We start from the raw sequence: 17,748 nt of genomic DNA, 5'->3' as shown, positions 1-17,748 counted from the left end.
TGTACCAGCTTTTCCCCTACTATCTGTGTAAGCCTGGGCAGTCCACCCCACCCCTGAACCTTCCATCTCACCATTGGTGAAATAAGGATAATAACGGCACCCCCACTTAATATCTGTTAAGATTGTTTGCACAGTGCCTGATCCATAGCAAGCACTCCATAAATCCCACTTTTTTTTTTAAGCCAGTATAGTTAACATACAGTGTTCTGTTAATTTCAGGTGTACAATACATTGATTCAGCAATTCTATACACTACTCAGTGCTCATCATGATAAGTGCACTCTAACCTCCTTCACCTATTTCACCCATCCCCCCTCGGATAACCATCAGTTTGTTCTCTACAGTTAAGGGTCTGGTATTTTGGTTTGTCTCTCTTCTTCTTTGTTCGTTTGTTTCTTAAATTCCACGAGTGAAATCATACAATATTTGTCTCTGACTTGCTGCACTTCAGGATCCATCCATGTTGTCATAAATGGCAAGATTTAATTCTTAGGTCGAATAATATTCCATAGTGTGTGTGTGTGTGTGTGTGTGTGTATGTGTGTGTGTGTGTGTGTGTGTGTGTATACCACCTCTTCTTTATCCTTCCATGTAACAGTGGACACTTGGGTTGCTTCCGTAATTTGGCTATTGTAAATAATGCTTCAATAAAAGTAGGGGTGCGTATGTCTTTTCAAATTAGTATTTATGTATTCTTTGTGTAAATACCCAATAGAATTACTAGATCGTATGGTAATTCTATTTTTAATATTTGAGGAACCTCTATACTGTTTTCCAGAGTGGCTGCACCAGTTTGCATTCCCACCAACAGTGTGCAAGGGTTCCTTTTCCTCCACATCCTTGCCAGCAGTTGTTTTTTCTTGTGTTTATTTTAGCCATTCTGAGAGATGTGAGGTGATGTATCATTGCAGTTTTTATTTGCATTTCCCTGATAATTAGTGGTGATGAGCATTTTTTCATGTGTCTAATGGGCCATCTGGATATCTTCTTTGGAAGAAATGTTTGCTCATGCCTTCTGTCCATTTTTCAATTGGATTATTTATTTTGGGGTATTGAGTTGTGTAAATTCTTTATATATTTTGGATACTAACCCTTTATCATTTGCAAATAACTTCTTCCATTCAGTGCGTTGTCTTTTAGTTTTTTTTTTTTGTTTGTTTGTTTGTTTTATTTTTGGGACAGAGAGAGACAGAGCATGAACGGGGGAGGGGCAGAGAGAGAGGGAGACACAGAATCGGAAACAGGCTCCAGGCTCCAAGCCATCAGCCCAGAGCCTGACGCCGGGCTGGAACTCACGGACCGCGAGATCGTGACCTGGCTAAAGTCGGACGCTTAACCGACTGCGCCACCCAGGCGCCCCCGTTGTCTTTTAGTTTTGATGATTGCTTCTTTTGCTATGCAGAAGCTTATTTCGATGTAGTCCCAATAGTTCATTTTTGCTTTTGGTTTCCCTTGTTTCAGGAGACATACCTAGAAAAATGGTCCTATAGCCATTGTCAGAGAGATAACTTCCTGTGCTCTCTTCTAGGATTTTTATGGTTTCCAAGTTTTACAGTTAGGTCCTTAGTCCATTTTGATTTTATTTTTGTCTATGGTGTTGGAAAGCAGTCCACTGTCATTCTTTTGCATATAGCCATCCAGTTTTCCAAATACCATTTGTTGAAGAGACCATCATTGTCCCAAAGTATAGTCTTGCCTCCTTTGTCACAGATTGACTTATATGCATGGGTTCATTTCTGGGCTTTCTATTCTGTTCCATTGATCTATGCATCTATTCTGTGCCAGTACCATACTGTTTTGATTACTACAGCTCTGTAGTATATCTCAAAATCTGGGATTGTGATACCTCCAGTTCTGTTCTTTTTTTTCAAGACTGCTTTGGCTATTTGGGGTCGTCTGTGATTTCATAAAAATTTTATGATTGTTCTGGTTCTAGTTCTGTTCTAATGCTGTTGGTATTTTGATAGAGATTGCATTAAATCTGTAGATTGCTGTAGGTAGTATAGTCATTTTAACATTTCTTCTTCCAATCCATGAGAATGGAATGTCTTTCCCTTTGTGTCATCTTCATTTCTTTCATCAGTGTTTTATAGTTTACAGAGTACAGGGCTTTCATCTCCTTGGTTAAATTTATTGCTAGGTAGTTTATTATTTTTGGTAGAACTTTAAATGGGATTATTTTCTTAATTTCTTTTTCTGCTGCTTAATTGTGAGTGTATAGAAATTTCTGTTTGTGGATTTTGTATCCTGAGACCTTACTCAATTCCTTTATCAATTCTAGTAGTCTTTTGGTGGAGTCTATAGGGTTTTTTAGATACAGTATCATGTCATCTGCAAACAGTGAAAGTTTTACTTCTTCTTTACCAATATGGATTCCTTTTATATCTTTTTGTTGTCTGATTGCTGTGGCTAGGACTTCTTGTACTATGTTGGATAAAAGTGGTGAGAGTGAATATCCTTGTCTTCTTCCTGATCTTGGGGAAAAATCTCAGTTTTTCACCAATAAGTATGATGTTAGCTGTGGGTTTTTCATCTGTGGTCTTTATTATGTTGAGATATGTTCCCTCTAAACATACTTTGTGGAGGATTTTTATGATGAATGGAATTTTTACCTTGTCAAATGCTTTTTCTTCATCTATTGAAATGATCATATGTTTTTCATTTTTTCTCTTGTTGATGTGATGTGTCATGTTGATTGTTTTGCAAATATTGAACTACCCTTGCATCCTGGGAATAAAACCAATTTGATCATGGTAAGTGATTTCTTTAATGTATTGTTGGATGCAGTTTGGTAATATTTTGTTAAGGATTTTTGCAACTATGTTCATCAGGGATATTGGCCTGTAGTTTTCCTTTTTGGTAGTATCTTTATCTGGTTTGCGTATCAGGGTAATGATGTTCTCAGAATGAATTTGGATGCTTTCCTTCTTTAATTTTTTGGAAGTTTGAGAAGAATATGTATTAACACTTCTTTAAATGTTTGGTAGAATTCACTTGTGAAGCCATCTGGTACTGGACTCTTGTTTTTTGGGAAGTATCTGATTACTGACTCAATTGCACTACTAGTGATCAGTCTGTTCAAATTTTCTATTTCTTCCTGATTCCATTTGGGGAGATTATACGTTTACCCATTTCTTCTAGGTTGTCTAACTTGTTGGCATAGGATTTGTCATAATATTCTCTTATAAACCTTTGTATTTCTGTGGTGTTGGTTATTTCTCCTCTTTCATTTCTGATTGTTAGTCCTCTTTTTTTCTTTTAATGAGTCCAGATAAAGGTTTATCAATTTTGTTCATCTTTTCAAAGAACCAGCTCCTGGTTTCACTGAGCTATCCTATTGCTTTTGCAGTTTCTATTTCATTTATTTCTGCTCTAATCTTTATTATTTCTTTGCTTCTACCGGTTTAGGGTTTTGTTTGTTGTTCTTTTTCTAGCTCTTTTAGGTGTAAGGTTGTTTGAGATTTTTCTTCCTGCTTGAGGTGAGCTTATGTTGCCATAAACTTCCCTTTTAGAACAGCTTTTGCTGCATCCCAAAGATTTTGGATTATATTTTCATTTGTCTCTATGTATTTTTTTAAATTTCCTCTTGGATTTCTTGGTTGACCCTTTCATTGTTTACTAGCACATTCTAATAGCCTGCATGTATTTGTGTTCTTTCCAGGTTTTTTCTTGTGGTTGCTTTCTAGATTCATAGCATTGTGTTTGGAAAAGCTGCATGGTATGATTTTGATCTTTATGAATTTATCGAGACTTTATGACTTAATATATACTCTGGAAAATGTTCCAGGTGTAATAGAAAATGTTTATTCTGTTTTAGGATGCACTGTTCCGAATAGATCTATTAGATCCATCTGGCCCAATGTGTCATTCAAAGCCACTGTTTCCTTGTTGATTTTCTGTTTGGATGATCTGTCATTTATGTAAGTGGGGTGTTAAAGTCCCCTACTATTATTTTATTATTCTCAACTAATGTGCTCACTTCAGCAGCACATATACTAATATTATTCTCCACTAATTCCTTTATGTTTGTTATTAGCTGCTTTATGTATTTGGGTGCTCTCATGTTGGATGCATATTTACAATTGTTATATCTTCTTGTTGGATTGTCCCCTTTATGATTATATAGTGTCCTTTGTCTCTTGTTACAGTCTTTGTTTTAAAGTCTATTTTGTCTGAGAGAAGTACTGCTACCCCAGCTTGCTTTCCACTTCTATTTACATGATAAATGCTTTTCCATCCCTTCACTTGCAGTCGGCATGTTTCTCTAGGTCTGAAATGAGTCTTTTGTAGGCAGCATACAGATGGGTCTTGTTTTTATTTGTTTATCCATTCCATCACCCTGTGTCTTTTTTAGGAGCATTTAGTCCATTTACATTTAATGTAATTATTGGTAAATATGTACTCTCTGCCATTTTGTTACTTGTTTTATAGTTGTTTTTGTAGTTCTTCTCTGTTCTGTTCTTCTCTTGCTCTCTTCTCTCACGGTTGGTTGGCTTTTTTTAGTGATATGCTTGGATGCCATTCTCTTTATTTTTTACATATCTGTTCTGGTTTTTTTGATGTGTGGTTACCAGTATATTTGTATATAACATCTTCTGAATTTAGCAATCTGTATTAAGTTAATGGTCCCTTATGTTTGAACCCATTCTTGACTCCTCTCCACCCCACCCCACCCCACCCCCCATTTTAGGTACATGGTGTCATACTTTATACTCTTTTGTGAGTCCCTTGACTGATTTTTATAGATATTTTTTACTGCTCTTGTGCTTCCTAAATTTCTTACTGCTACTTATGGTCTTTCCTTTTCACTCAGTGAATCCCCTTTCCCATTTCTTATAGTGCTGATTTAGTCACCATAAATTCATTTATGTTTTGTTTACCTGGGAAACTCTTTCTCTCCTTCTATTCTTAATGATAGCCTTGCTGGATAGGGTACTCTTGGTTGCAGGGTTTTTTTCCCCTTTAGGCACTTTGAATATATCATGCTACTCCCTTCTGGCTTGCAAACTCTCTGCTGAAAAATCAGCTGATAGCTTATGGGGCTTCCTTTGTTTTCTTTTTCTTCTTTTAAAAATTGTCACTACTTCTTGCCATTTTAATGATTGTATCTTGGTGTGGGCCTCCTTGGGTTGATTTTATTGGGGGCTCTCTGTGCCTTCTGGATCTGTTTTTCCCCCACATTTGGGAAGTTTTCAGGTATTATTTCTTTAAGCAAATTTTCTACCCCTTTTCTCTCTTCCCCTGGCATCCCTATAGTGTGAATGTTGTTGTGCTTGATGGTGTCACAGAATTCTCCAAGTCTCTTTTCTCTTTCTGTCTCTCCCTCTCCCCTGTTCAGGTTTATTGCTTTCCATCACTCTGTCCTCCAGGTTGCTGAGCTCTTCTTCTTCTAGTCTACTATTCATTTCATCTAGTGTATTTTTATTTTCAGCTATTGAGTTCTTCATCTCTGATTGGTGATTTAGGTTTTCTCTTTGTTGAGGAACTCACTGGGTCCTTTACCCTTCACCAGTCCAGTGAGTATCTCTATGACTATAACTTTAAATTCTGTATCACAGATATTAATCTTCTCATTTTTGTTTAGGTCTCTCGCTGTGATTTAGTCCTGTTCTTTCATTTGGGACATATTCCTCTGTCTCATTTTGTCTAACCTTCTGTGTGTAAGCAATGTCAGCTACATGTACTGCTCTTGAAAGTAGTGGCCTTATGAAAAAGAGGTCCTATAGTGCCCTGCAGTGTCCCCTGTTGACTACAACCTGGCACTTCAGGAATGTCTCCTATGTGTGTTATGTGTGCTCTACTGTTGTGGATAAGCTTTTGCCTTCATCACAGTAGTATCGCACTGCAGGGTTCTTTCCCTGTATTTCCCTCTAAGTAGCTTTTGTTAGTGGATGGGGCCTGCAGTTAGATCAGATATCTTCCCCCAGCCTACTACTAGGGCTGTAGTCTGGCTGGTATGTGTGATTATCGTCCCCTTTTCCAAGGGCAGGAACCACTTTGGAGCAGTGCTAGTCCTTTTGGGGTTGCTTACACACTGCCAGGCTTGTGGCACTACTTTGGATGGGCTCCAGCCAAGGGCATTTTGGAGGGGGCCAGTCAGCAGAATTTGGGGCATGGCACTTGGTTTTAGCAAGGTTTATGTACATCTGTTATGGGAGGGGACATTTCTGTAGGTGAACCTGGGTGCAGTTGCACTGCTAGCAAGTTAGGTAGCATGTGTTGGTGCTGTGCTGGTTCCTGTAGGTGTCTGTGTATCTAGGCTGGAGAGCAGGGGAGGGAAATGGTACCCACCAGCTCCTTTGTTCCTAGAGCAGTCTCCAACTGACCTCTGCCCCTCTGCACACACTTTGAGAATAAAAACAAATCTCCCCTCAGTATACCCTGGGCATTTTTCAAACTGTTGCTTCTATATCTCCATGGGCTGTTGTTCTGGTTCTGGAAGGAGAGGGACAGAGTTTCCTCTCACCCTTTGGCTCCCCAAGAGCCAAACCCACTAATTTTTAATGTTCTAGGGGTTAAGCCAATTTTCAGAACTCATGAAATTATACCCAACTGGTTTTCAAAGCCAAATTGTATGGGGATTAATCTTCTCTGTGTAGGTTCCCCATCCCTGGGGTGCCTGGCATGAGCGTCTGTGTTTTTCCCCTATCTGTACCCATGGCATCCCTCCTTCCCATGGACTCATTTAGCTCCTGAGTACATCTCTTCCCTTCCTATCCTCTTCCATGTGGCCTCTTCTCTACATTTAGTTTTGGAGTTTGTTGTGCCAGTCTTCAGATTATTTTCTGGGTTATTTACACTAATGTGGTGTTATCAAGGTATGTCCCTGGGACAAAGTGAGCTTAGGGTCCTCCTACCCTGCCATCTTCCCCAGAAGTCCCAATCATTTTTAAGTTAGGACTGCCAACCTGTCCAGCATTCAAATATTCAGACATCCCTTTCAGAAATTTGTGGTCATAAAATCAGGCAACAATGGTTAAAGTGACCAAAAGCTTGACAACTAACCAGTTTACTTAACCATTTGATTATATTAACAATGCTTCTCTCTTTGAACAATGTGTAGTGATATGCTCCATATGAGCCCCTGGGTTAGATACTGAGGAGTCATTCCTAAAAAACTAGTGCCTCTACCCTTGAAAAACCCAAGGTTTGTTGGGGGTCACAGACACATATACCATGACGCCATGGGGAAAGCTAGGGAAGCATGGTAGAAAGGCACTTACCTTTTGCTTATGAAGCACCTAACTAGATGCCAGACATGATCTTCAATCCTCTCAAGACTCTCACTCTCCTTACAGATGAGGAAAGAGAGAGGTAGATAGTTTCTCTAACATTATAAGCATCTCTGTAGCAGAGCTGGTATTCACATATCTTTTGACTGTGATTTTCGTGTTTCTCACACAAATCCATGCCCTCCAACCTCAGGGTCTACCTGAGCGTTCATCTGAGCAGTGAAGATAGTGGTTGGGATGGCACAGCCTCTTCTCCTGACCCAGCCTGACCCTGGGGTGTAGTCGCAGAGGAGGAAGATGACATACAAGGCCTGCTGTCTGAGTTGTCCTCATGCTTGTGTTTCCCATGTGTCTGTCTTCCCTCAGCCCCCAAATCAGCAGTCTTAGAAGAAATGCTCCATAACCTAGATTTCTGTGACATTTTGGTACTTGGAGGGGACCTGGACCCGAGACAGGAATGCTTAGAGCTCAACCACAGTGAGCTCCATCAGCGACACCTGGATGCCACTAACTCCACCGCAGGTTATTCCATCTATGGTAAGGCTACACTTGGCCCCTTCACCTGGTGGTCTCCTTTCAGAGTGCCTTCATGCAAGAGTCATGAGTGTGATGGCACTCTGGCACCTGTGGAATAGGGGTCATGCGGAGACTCTTGACCTCAGAGCATGGACTTATAGCCCCTCCTTCCACGAATTACTCCAGTATCTTGAGGACCTGGCCCACATCTCATTCCTGGGAACATCTACAGAAAGTAGGTGCATGCTTTATCTTATAATGTTTGATCTCAGCAAATATTATAGCCGCATTTGACAGACTGAGGCCAAACATTCTGGTCAGAGACCAATGTATTTGGAAATCCTGTGGGTCAGTTTAATTGGCTCCTTAGAACTTCTGTGCCTGCTCATTGCCCTTAAGCCATCTCAAAATTCAGGAGATTCACAAGTCTCAGCAGCCACAGCCTGTATCCCCCATCTTCTGCCTTCTTATGACAGGTGTGGTCTCTTGGCACAGGTGTGGGCTCCATGAGCCGCTATGAGCAGGTGCTGCATCACATCCGCTACCGCAACTGGCATCCAGCTTCCCTGGAGTCCCGACGGTTTAGAATCAAGTGCTCAGAACTCAATGGACGTTATACTAGCAATGAGTTCAACCTCGAGGTGAGTGAGCCCTGCTATCATTAGGGAATTTCACACCCACTTGTTCCTCATTTGTCTGGGCCCACCTGCCACTCTTGGTCAGCAGCACCTCTCCCTGCTCTTCCCAGGTCAGCATCCTCCATGAGGTCAGAATGTCAGACAAGGAGCACGTCAGCCACCTTATTGTGCAGCCTCCCTTCCTACAGTCTGTCCACCACCCCGAGTCCCGGAGTAGCATCCAGCGCAGTTCAGGTAGGTGGCCTTGGAGGAAGGACCTCAGGATACCAGGTGGTCACTGTGATTGAAGACCACCAACAGGTATGGTGCAGGAGCTACAGGTACCCAGAAATGGGAAAGCTGGGAGCCCTACCTCTCAGATACTCACAGCCTCAGTAAGTGGCCAGTCAGGGAAAGAAGTTACACACAACATATCATAACAGAGTTTAGTAGAGAGTACTAGGGTAAAATCTTCCAAGTCTTTTAGGCCTCAGAGCCACATCCTGTGTGAAGCTTTCCATGAACCCCTGCATATGCTCACACACATGCATATGTACACCATATTGGGGTCTCCCACCCTTATTTCTGTTCTAGTCTTGCCATTTATATTACTGTCTGGTGGGCCCTCCATCCTTATGAAATTCCACAGTCACCTGCCTGTCAGTGGACGCTGCTCTAGAGTCTGAGAGGGAAAGCCAGAGATAGAATTTACATCAGTTATTTCATTTACTTCCCACAATTACCCATTGTATAGATGAAGAAAATAAAGCCCAGACAGGGTAAGGAGCTGGTCCAGAGTTCTACAGCTGAGAAATGGTAGAGCAGATTTTAACCTACACATGGATGTTTCATTCACATGCCATCCCAAGACTGAGCTAGTCCTTCCGTTCACCATGTCATGTGGATTCCTTCCTCGTTCCAGTGGTCCCAAGCATCGCCACAGTGGTTATCATCATCTCCGTGTGCATGCTGGTGTTTGTCGTGGCCATGGGCGTGTACCGGGTCCGGATCGCCCACCAGCACTTCACCCAGGAGACTGAGGCTGCCAAGGAGGCGGAGATGGATTGGGATGATTCTGCGCTCACTATCACAGTCAACCCCATGGAGGTGATCCTCGTGCAGGGGCTGGGATCTTGGGGCAGGATGCTTCTCCTCCACCTTTCCTGTGCTGGAAGCCCTGCCCCACTGACCCTTCCCTTTTCTGAGCACCTCCAGCCCACGCAACCTGCATGGACCATACTTTCCTACCAGCTGCATTCACTGATTAAAAACGTGTGAATTGCTCCCTACAAACAGAACCAGACATTTCTTAAGACAAGCAGCCATGTGGTGTCTATCCCTTGCCTCCCCCATAGTATTTAACTCAGAGCTGACTAACACTTAAAAACTCAGTATTGAATTGTTGATTAACAGTGTAAATTAGATGGCTTTGCTCCATACTGCCTGCAGAGCTCATGTAAAGGTTCAGAACAGGTTAAAACAAAAATATAACATCAATACTTGCCATTCAGTGAGGCCCCATTATACCAGACACTGCATAAGGAGCTCTGTATATACCACCTCATTTAATCTTCACAGCCCTCTGTGAAGTAGGAGTCCTCATCCTCCCCAAAGTGGGAACCAACTCTGAGAGGAAAGTAAAAGTGCTCAAACTTATACAGCTGGTAATGGCATTACCAATATTCAACTCAAGGTTGCCAGATCCTAACATTCATAACTTTCAGTTAGCCAGCAACCTCCAGCATCCACCCATGAGGGTCTAAGACCCCAGCTCTGGACATACAAATATCAAAGTACCTTTTGGTCTGCCAGTGGGCCCTGGGTGCTAGAGGCAGGAGCAGAGAGGCAGGGGAAGATCAGGAAAAGTCACTGAGAAACGAAGATTCTCCCAGTTTGGTCCTCAGGGTCCCCCTAAGTTGGCCTCATGCTCCAATTTCATAGCCAGAGTGCCAGTGCAGCTCAGCTTCTTCTAGCACAGGGTGTAGGTATAATGCTGAGTGCACCACTGTAGGAACACCAGCATCTCCCCCTCAGAGAGCTGAGCCTCAGATGTGGCAAATAAACCACTATGCCTAGGACAATCTGAGTACCAGGCAAGAGTGTTCTTACCGAGGGCTAACCTGCTGATTCCAATGGTCAGTGAAGCATGAGTAGGGAGATCCATTGAGGCTCAAGTATTCAGGAAAGATTTCCTGGAGGTTGTTAGCTTGAGAGAGGCCAGCTTGAGAGAGGCCTTGAAGAATGGAGGCAGGGGGCAAAGTAGAAGGGAAGCCACTCCAGGGAGGGGACACAATCACACAACAGCAAACATCAACTCAAAACATAAATCCAAAACTAAGATTTTGCTAGAATCACCAAAAAGCTGGCCGGGAGGGTAGGGGGAATGGAACTGGAAAAGAGTGGGGTTGAGTCTGAGGACACAAGTCTCAGAAGGTGAGGGAAGGCGTGGAAAATGAGGACCATGGTCCTTCCCAAAGGAGTATTTCTGAGGGGCAGTACACCTGAGTCTTGGCTTAAAAGACGACCTGCTCCCAGAGAATATAATCTCACCTGGGAACAGGCCGTAAGCTTAAATGCCATTATCTCCTGGAAAAGCAAACACTTAAGGCTTGGAAAGTTCCATATAGACAGGCTTCAGAAATGCCAGAAAGCAAACCTTGGCATAAAAGGCTCATTAAATGATGGAAGGGATGGGCTTCAATGTCTTGTGTTTAAAACACACAATTTACCTTGAGTGCAGATCTTAGAATTTGCTATTTCTTCGCTGTCCTTAGCCCTCCCATTTACCTTTCACCAGAGGACTGCCCATCCAGGAGGCAGATCTCCAGGCCCAAGGATTTAGCGTGAAGGGAAAGGAGTTCAAGGGGCCCAAAATATTCCCTTAGTGGAGGGAGAAACGTCTAGATTCCAAAGCAGCTTTTGCTCAGCCCCTAATGAGCATATACCTTCTCTCCCTGACATCCAGAAACATGAAGAACCAGGGCATGGAGAAGAAGAGACTGAGGAGGAAGAGGAGGAAGAAGTAGAGGAAGACATGAGCTCCAGCAGCAGTGACTCAGAGGACAGCGAAGAGGAAGAGGAGGAGGAAGGGATGGGCAGGGGCAGACATGGGCAGAGTGGAGCCAGGCAAGCCCAGCTGGAGTGGGACGACTCCGCCCTTCCCTACTAGCGCCCGGCTGTCTGCGCCCACCCACGTGTCCCTTTTGTAAGCCTCACCCCAGTGTACACCTAAGTCTATCACATGTCGCCTCTGATTTCTAGGACAGGTCTGGGCAGGCCCTCCCCAGTGTCCTGGAAGCCACCCGTTATGCCTTGGGCACTCCCTATGTCCTAGCCCCAGGGTAGTTCCAAGAAGCCCAGGGTCATTAGTGGAGACTTCAAGGTGGACTTTGTCCTGTAGCCCTCACTTTTCCTGCCCTGGGCTCACCCAGCATCCTGCCGGCCAATCTGCAGAGTTCTGCCATTGCTTTTCTCTGCAGGGAAGAAAGTAAGCCTTTAGGTCACTCACCTCCCCCGGGTTCCCCATGGCCAGGGACCTTGGGTTCCAGCTCACTGTGCGTGTACCTGACCCAGTCTCCTCTTCCACACAGACCAGCAGGTTCTCTTTACCTGACTCTTCAGGTGGCTTCACACAGGCAAGGTGGTCAGACTTCACACAGAAGAGGTCTCAGTCCTTAACACTTTAAAGGAAAATCCTTGTTGAGGCAAAATTAAATGTATAGGGAAAGGTTCACACATAGGCAGGTGCACACCCACATGCATACATACACCCTCCCCAGTTTGGAGAACCTTTCCCCTTTATCCTTTTGGAGGCCACATAAAGCTTAGATGAAAAGTCCAAAACCAAGAATAGGTCCTTGACCACAGCAGGGCCTGAACCCCAGCCAAAGCTATCTGCAAACCTACCTGCCTTGGTGCCCTGCTGGGGGCTGCCACCACAGGACATTGCAGAAACCAGGGAGCATGCCACAGAGACACTGCCCCAGGCGACAGCATGACAAGCCTGCAGCCAGGGACCAGAAGGAAAGGCTGATGAGATGAGCAGCTAGGCATCATGGTGGGCACAGATCTGGGGGACAGGGGTGAATGGCGTCTCCTGAGCCAGAGGTTAAGAAGGCTCTCAGCATCTAGTCTTAGGGTCCCTCATCACCCGTGTCACACTGTTTTTCCTCTTAAAAAAATATACTCCTCTTGGATGTATTAGGACAAGCATGAACTGAGCTGGATCTAAAATGAAAAGTTTGGAGATCTGAATGCTAGGAATTAGAAGCATATCTGTGATAGTAACAGCCGCTGCTTTATTCTCATAAAAGGAGCAACACTTTGGGTGGAGGGCAAATAGATCTGAAAACCAAATTTCTTTCTTTCTTCTTATTTTAATAAGAAAATCTTTTCCACCTCCATCCTAATGTGGACACCTCATGATGAGAACTGTTGCTATAGTAACTCATCTGTGCTCTTTTGTGACCAAGAGAATAGCAGGCAAGAAACAGGGCCATTCTAGGACTTCCACGAGACTCTGAGACCATCTTTGTTTTGAATGTCTCTGGCTTTGTCCTCAGTATGTACAATCTGTCCCCATCCTCCCGCAGTCCCTACCCCATCCCATATTGGCATAGGCACAGAGCTGGCCCCTAGTCACAATGGCATTCAGGTTCAAAAGAAGAGAATCTGTTCATTTTATTCACCATGTCACCAAAACAGAGCATAAGGGGGACCATCATCAGTGTCTTCCACCCAGTGAGGATCCGTGATAGGCCTTTGCAAAATTCTGATTCAAGAAAACTACCTTAAGTGGCTTTTTCCACCACTGAAAGTGGTTTTTGCAGATCTGTTCCCTCCTTTGAGCCTCACAATAATTATATCAGGGAGTTGGGATATCTATTGTCAGGAACATTTCCCTTACGAGTAAACTGAGGTTCAGAGATTGAACATCTTGTTCAGAGTCATTCAGAGGCATAGACAAGACTAGACTCCCCACCTTCCACTCTTGGTCCAGTGCCCACCACCCTGCTTCTACTTATATTCATACTTATGCAGCTAACAGGCATTGCTGAGGACCTACTGTGTGCTAAGCACTCATCCAGCAATGATGGGAAATGATAAAGCTGAGTGAGATGAGCTCCTCCCCCTCAGAGACATAAAAGTTGCAAAGGAGAAACAAATAGGCATAGAAATTATACAAGAGACCGACATAGAGTGGGGAGACAAGTCACAGGAAGAAGAGGAACACAATCACAAGTGCTCTTGTTTTTTCCTTCTTAGGGAAAAATGAAGGGAGAAGTTTGGAATTTTATATTCATTGAATGGAAATAGACACATTTGTGAATTCTCCCAACCAAAAAAAAAAAAACCCTTTTCTATCAGGCTGTCTGCACGTCTACAAGGAGAAAATAGGTAACGCTGCTTAGCCCTCCCAATTCCCTTAAAAAATTCTCCCGTTGGGCATTTAGGAGCTAACAGAATTCTCCCAAAATTATGGCAGTAAAAGCCAAATTTATGGTTTAAAACTAACTTTTGTTATTCATAAGATAATTTGTTTTTACTGTTTCAAGTTTTTATATAAATTCTAGGTAGTTAGCATTTAGTGTAATATTAGCTTCAGGAGAATTTAGTGATTCATCACTTACATACCACATCCAGTGCTCATCACAACAAATTCTTTTTAATTGGATTTCCATTTAAAACATTAAGCCTGGTTTTCGTAAGAGCACCTTGCTCAGTATGTTCGGATTGGTTGGGGTGGGAAGGTGTTCCTCATGCCCTGTGGCTGTCTCCAATTTCTGCATCACTTACTCAGGGTTGAGTGAGCTATTTGGGGCATACATCAGGGAGGGTATGGGAGAAGCAGGTCAAAGTGGCATTTGGCTAGGGTAGCAGAGTTCAATCATCTATGACTAGATTGACAGAGGGAAACAAGGGGAACAACACATCAGGACCCTCTCCATCAGCTCCTATTGTAGGAGGTCACACTGCATGTCAGCTCCACAAGTGAGACACTTGATGCTGCTAGGTCAACGGATGTTTATCACATCCCATGCCCCACTCATCACCATGGATGAGAACAAGGAGGAGTGGTTATATAAAAGGAGCAAAAGCATCAGGTGGTATTCAGGTGAGTGGCAAGTAATGTCACTTTCCCTCTACCAGATATTCTAATTATGAGTGAAAAATGTCACTAATCAGCCCAGCATTTTCCAGACTCCATATGCTGGTATCAGGGAACCAGAACTCCCAGATGGCCCAGACACCATGCAGCCTGGCATCTAAACAGCAGCAGCAGCAGATGCAGGCTCAGACCCCAGAGGAACAGCTGACCAATCTGGCCACAGGCCAGACCATTGTTTATCTTGCCAAGAGGATGACCAGATTCTGTTCTCTGGAGCTGGAAAATAGGCTAAAACCTCTCAGGTGATTCAGGTGACAGGGAGGAAGAGGAGGTTGAAATGGAAAAAGCCAGTATAGACTGAGTTGCCTCAATGGAGTAAAGGAATCAACCAGTTGGTCACCTGTCTTAAAGAATACTGAAAGTATATTCTAGTAAGTTAATCAAATCCTTTAAGTCTGACCAAGGCCCAAATTTATGTAGATAACAAAAATGTGATTTTAGTGGGATCTTAGTTCATTACCACTTTCTTGAATGTTCTCCATCATCCTATCGAGCAAAGTTTAGACCACACATCTATGCAGGTAACAAGAGCTGTACCTTGTGGACATGGACCCTCCAGGGAGAGGGCTCCTGGTGGGAAGCAATGTCCTCCGTGCCTGTACATACAGCAGATATCAGCAAACTCTATCTGTAAAGAGCCAGATAGTAAATATTTTGTACTTTGCAAGGCCATATTGTCTCTGCTGCAAGTATTCAACTCTTCCACCATAACATGAAACAAGCCACAGACAATACATAAACCAGTGGATATGGTATGTTCCAAAGAAAATTATTTATGAATACTAAAAAAGCAGACCATTTGAATTCATATTTTTACATATCATGAAATTTTATTACTTTTTTTTTTTTTTTACTTTCAACCTTTTAAAAACTGAAAAACTCTTCTGAGCCCATGGGCCATACAAAACCCAGCAGCCAGCCAGATGTGGTCTGCGGGCTTTAACTTACACACCTCTACCATACGTTCATGAAAAGCAGTCCTCCATTTGCCAAGGAAAAGAAAATTGCTATCTTAGACCCTTCTTTCAACTACCCAGGGGCCTTTGCCTCCAAAATGAACAGCAACTCCACAGCCCTTAATTAAGCGGTTTTAAATGCCCATGTCCCAGCGAAGAAATGACAACAACCAAAAAACAAAACAAAACAAAAACAACACCTGTTACTGGTGGAATTGACCCAAACACAGGCAATCATTCATCATTCATCGAGAACTCCAAGCTCTGTGTCCAGGAACTGACTGACCACTGAGCGCTAACCCCCTAGAGCTCAGGGTCAACTCTCAGGAGCAGCACCTTCCCTACACGACTCAGCCCATAATGATTTCTAAGCAGGAGTGTTCATTATCTCAGACTGATTTCCATTTTAGCCCTGCTCATGCCATTGCTCTAAAAATGATCCTAAAGACTGTTGACTGAATCAATAGCAACATAATCAGTAGAAAGCCCTACCCAGCACATTTCAAAATTAGCAGTCTACTTGGCTCTATGATTCAATATTAGCAAGAGGAAGAAAAGGGGACTTTTTAACCATACTCTCATTGAAATTAACCAAATCAGTTTTACAAAAAAATTGAGGGAGTGAGTTTAATTCTTTGAAATAATTTACGAGTGAAAAGTAGATGATTTTTAGGTACAATCATTCTCAGGCCTTTGGGGGATCTCCAAAGCCCCTGACAAATACTTTGGAGGGCTATGGATGGTATAGGATCCTCTATCTGCATCAGACTTTTATCGAGGCTGACAAGCCAAAGCCCTTGGCACAATTTAATTTTCATGTAATCACTTTCTGCTGCCCTACTCTAGGCAAAGGAAATGAGCAAAGTTTTGAAGTCTACTCCAGACCTTCATTTCCCTGCCTTTATTTACTTTATGAATTTATTCTGTACCTACTTTATAGATCTTGCTCTAGTTTTCCATTTGGCACCAACTACAAAGGAGTGTTGGCTTTATAAGGGCTATGGGCTAGATGTCGAACTTGACTCTCTCCCAGGAAGACACAAAGAGACACAAGAAGTTACCTCCACCAGCACCCCAGAAAGCAATCAAACATTCCCTGGATGCCATTAGCGAACAGATGGGATTCTGTGTTTGCAGCTATGTTCAGTGTAGTTCAGCAAATCCTTGTTGAGCACCCATGGTGTGCCAGGCCCTGTGCCAGAAACAGGGGTTGGTGAATGAATGAGGCACGGCCCTGCCCAGGAGGGTCTCCCGGTCTCAGGAGCTGTTGGCATGCTTCCCTTGCAATGCTGGAGGCTGTCTGAGAGCAGTTGGGAAGTTGAGATGCAGACAGAAGTTTGCAGTTGGGGGATGTGGGTAACTTGCTTTTGCAGTTCTCCATCCTAAGTTAGATGGTAGGTGTGATTCTGAGAGCCCTGACACACATTGCCAAGGTAAGAGAGGAGGAGATCTCTAGGGAAGCAGGCAATGCCCCAACCTGACCCAGGTCACGTATGGATGAAAGCCAGTCACCCTGTCCATCAGGTAGATATCACGTGGCCGTTGATCTGAGGTTCGAAACTAGGCCAAAGGAAGTTCTTAAGTATGAACAACAGGATGAATTCTTAAGCATGAATACCTGGAAAGTAACCCAGGTACAGAGGCTGGTATGTGCCAAGTTCCAAAGGCATGAAAAGCCTGATGTGAGGGAGTATCCCTGAGGCCTGAAGCCAGAGCTGAGGAGGGAAGAAGGGCCTAACCTTTCAGGACCAGATAAGGGGCCACAGGACACTGTAGAGCAGAGGTCCTCAAGGTGCATCCCTGGACTAGAGCATCACCTGAGGATGAATGAGAAATGCAAAATCTTGGGATCCACCTGAGAGCTACTACACCACAAACCACGGGTAGAGCCCAGCTGTTTATGTTTTAAGGCTCTCTGATCCTGATGCACACTAAGGTTTGAAAACTACTGATATAGAGCATGACAGTGACTTCCACGGCACTGGGAAAGGAGGACTAACAGGATGAGAGACTCAATCACAAGTGTAGAAGCCAGGGGGCTAAAGGAGACTTCCCCCATGAAGCCTCCAGGGCCCTCTAGACTCTAGTCCATAGTCCCTTGAATCAGTGATTTCAAGGAACCTTAAGCCTAGTACCAACTCCACTCCTCCCATGGGGCAGGAGCCTCCTCCTGCTGGTCTGACCCCTTTCATCCTGAGAGAGACACAGTCCAGGAGAGGCTACAGTGAGGTCACCTATCCCTAGGGAGGCTGCCTTCC

At 43.6% G+C, this 17,748-nt stretch overlaps 1 protein-coding gene and 1 long non-coding RNA gene across 3 annotated transcripts in view; one reads left to right on the top strand and one right to left on the bottom strand.

Moving 5' to 3' along the window:
• CLSTN2 (calsyntenin 2) overlaps nt 1-11,885 on the top strand; it is a 398,662-nt gene extending 386,777 nt beyond the window's left edge. For both annotated transcript variants that reach the window (XM_042998727.1, XM_042998728.1), the window contains 5 exons: nt 7,599-7,769; nt 8,244-8,389; nt 8,497-8,620; nt 9,288-9,472; nt 11,331-11,885. In XM_042998727.1, coding sequence (XP_042854661.1) covers nt 7,599-7,769; nt 8,244-8,389; nt 8,497-8,620; nt 9,288-9,472; nt 11,331-11,534 — 830 coding nt within the window. In that variant the 3' untranslated portion in view covers nt 11,535-11,885. The remainder of the gene's footprint in view (nt 1-7,598; nt 7,770-8,243; nt 8,390-8,496; nt 8,621-9,287; nt 9,473-11,330) is intronic.
• Nucleotides 9,876-15,156, bottom strand: LOC122241987. Its single transcript, XR_006222116.1, has 3 exons — nt 15,072-15,156; nt 11,874-12,368; nt 9,876-9,991 (listed from the first exon to the last, which is right to left on the bottom strand). It is a non-coding gene; the product is annotated as an uncharacterized LOC122241987 (long non-coding RNA).
• Between the last annotated feature and the right edge of the window lie 2,592 nt (nt 15,157-17,748).

Source organism: Panthera tigris, chromosome C2 (assembly GCF_018350195.1).
Source record: "Panthera tigris isolate Pti1 chromosome C2, P.tigris_Pti1_mat1.1, whole genome shotgun sequence".
In the NCBI taxonomy this organism is placed as follows: Eukaryota; Metazoa; Chordata; class Mammalia; order Carnivora; family Felidae; genus Panthera; species Panthera tigris.
This window is presented reverse-complemented; position numbering and strand designations above follow the sequence as displayed.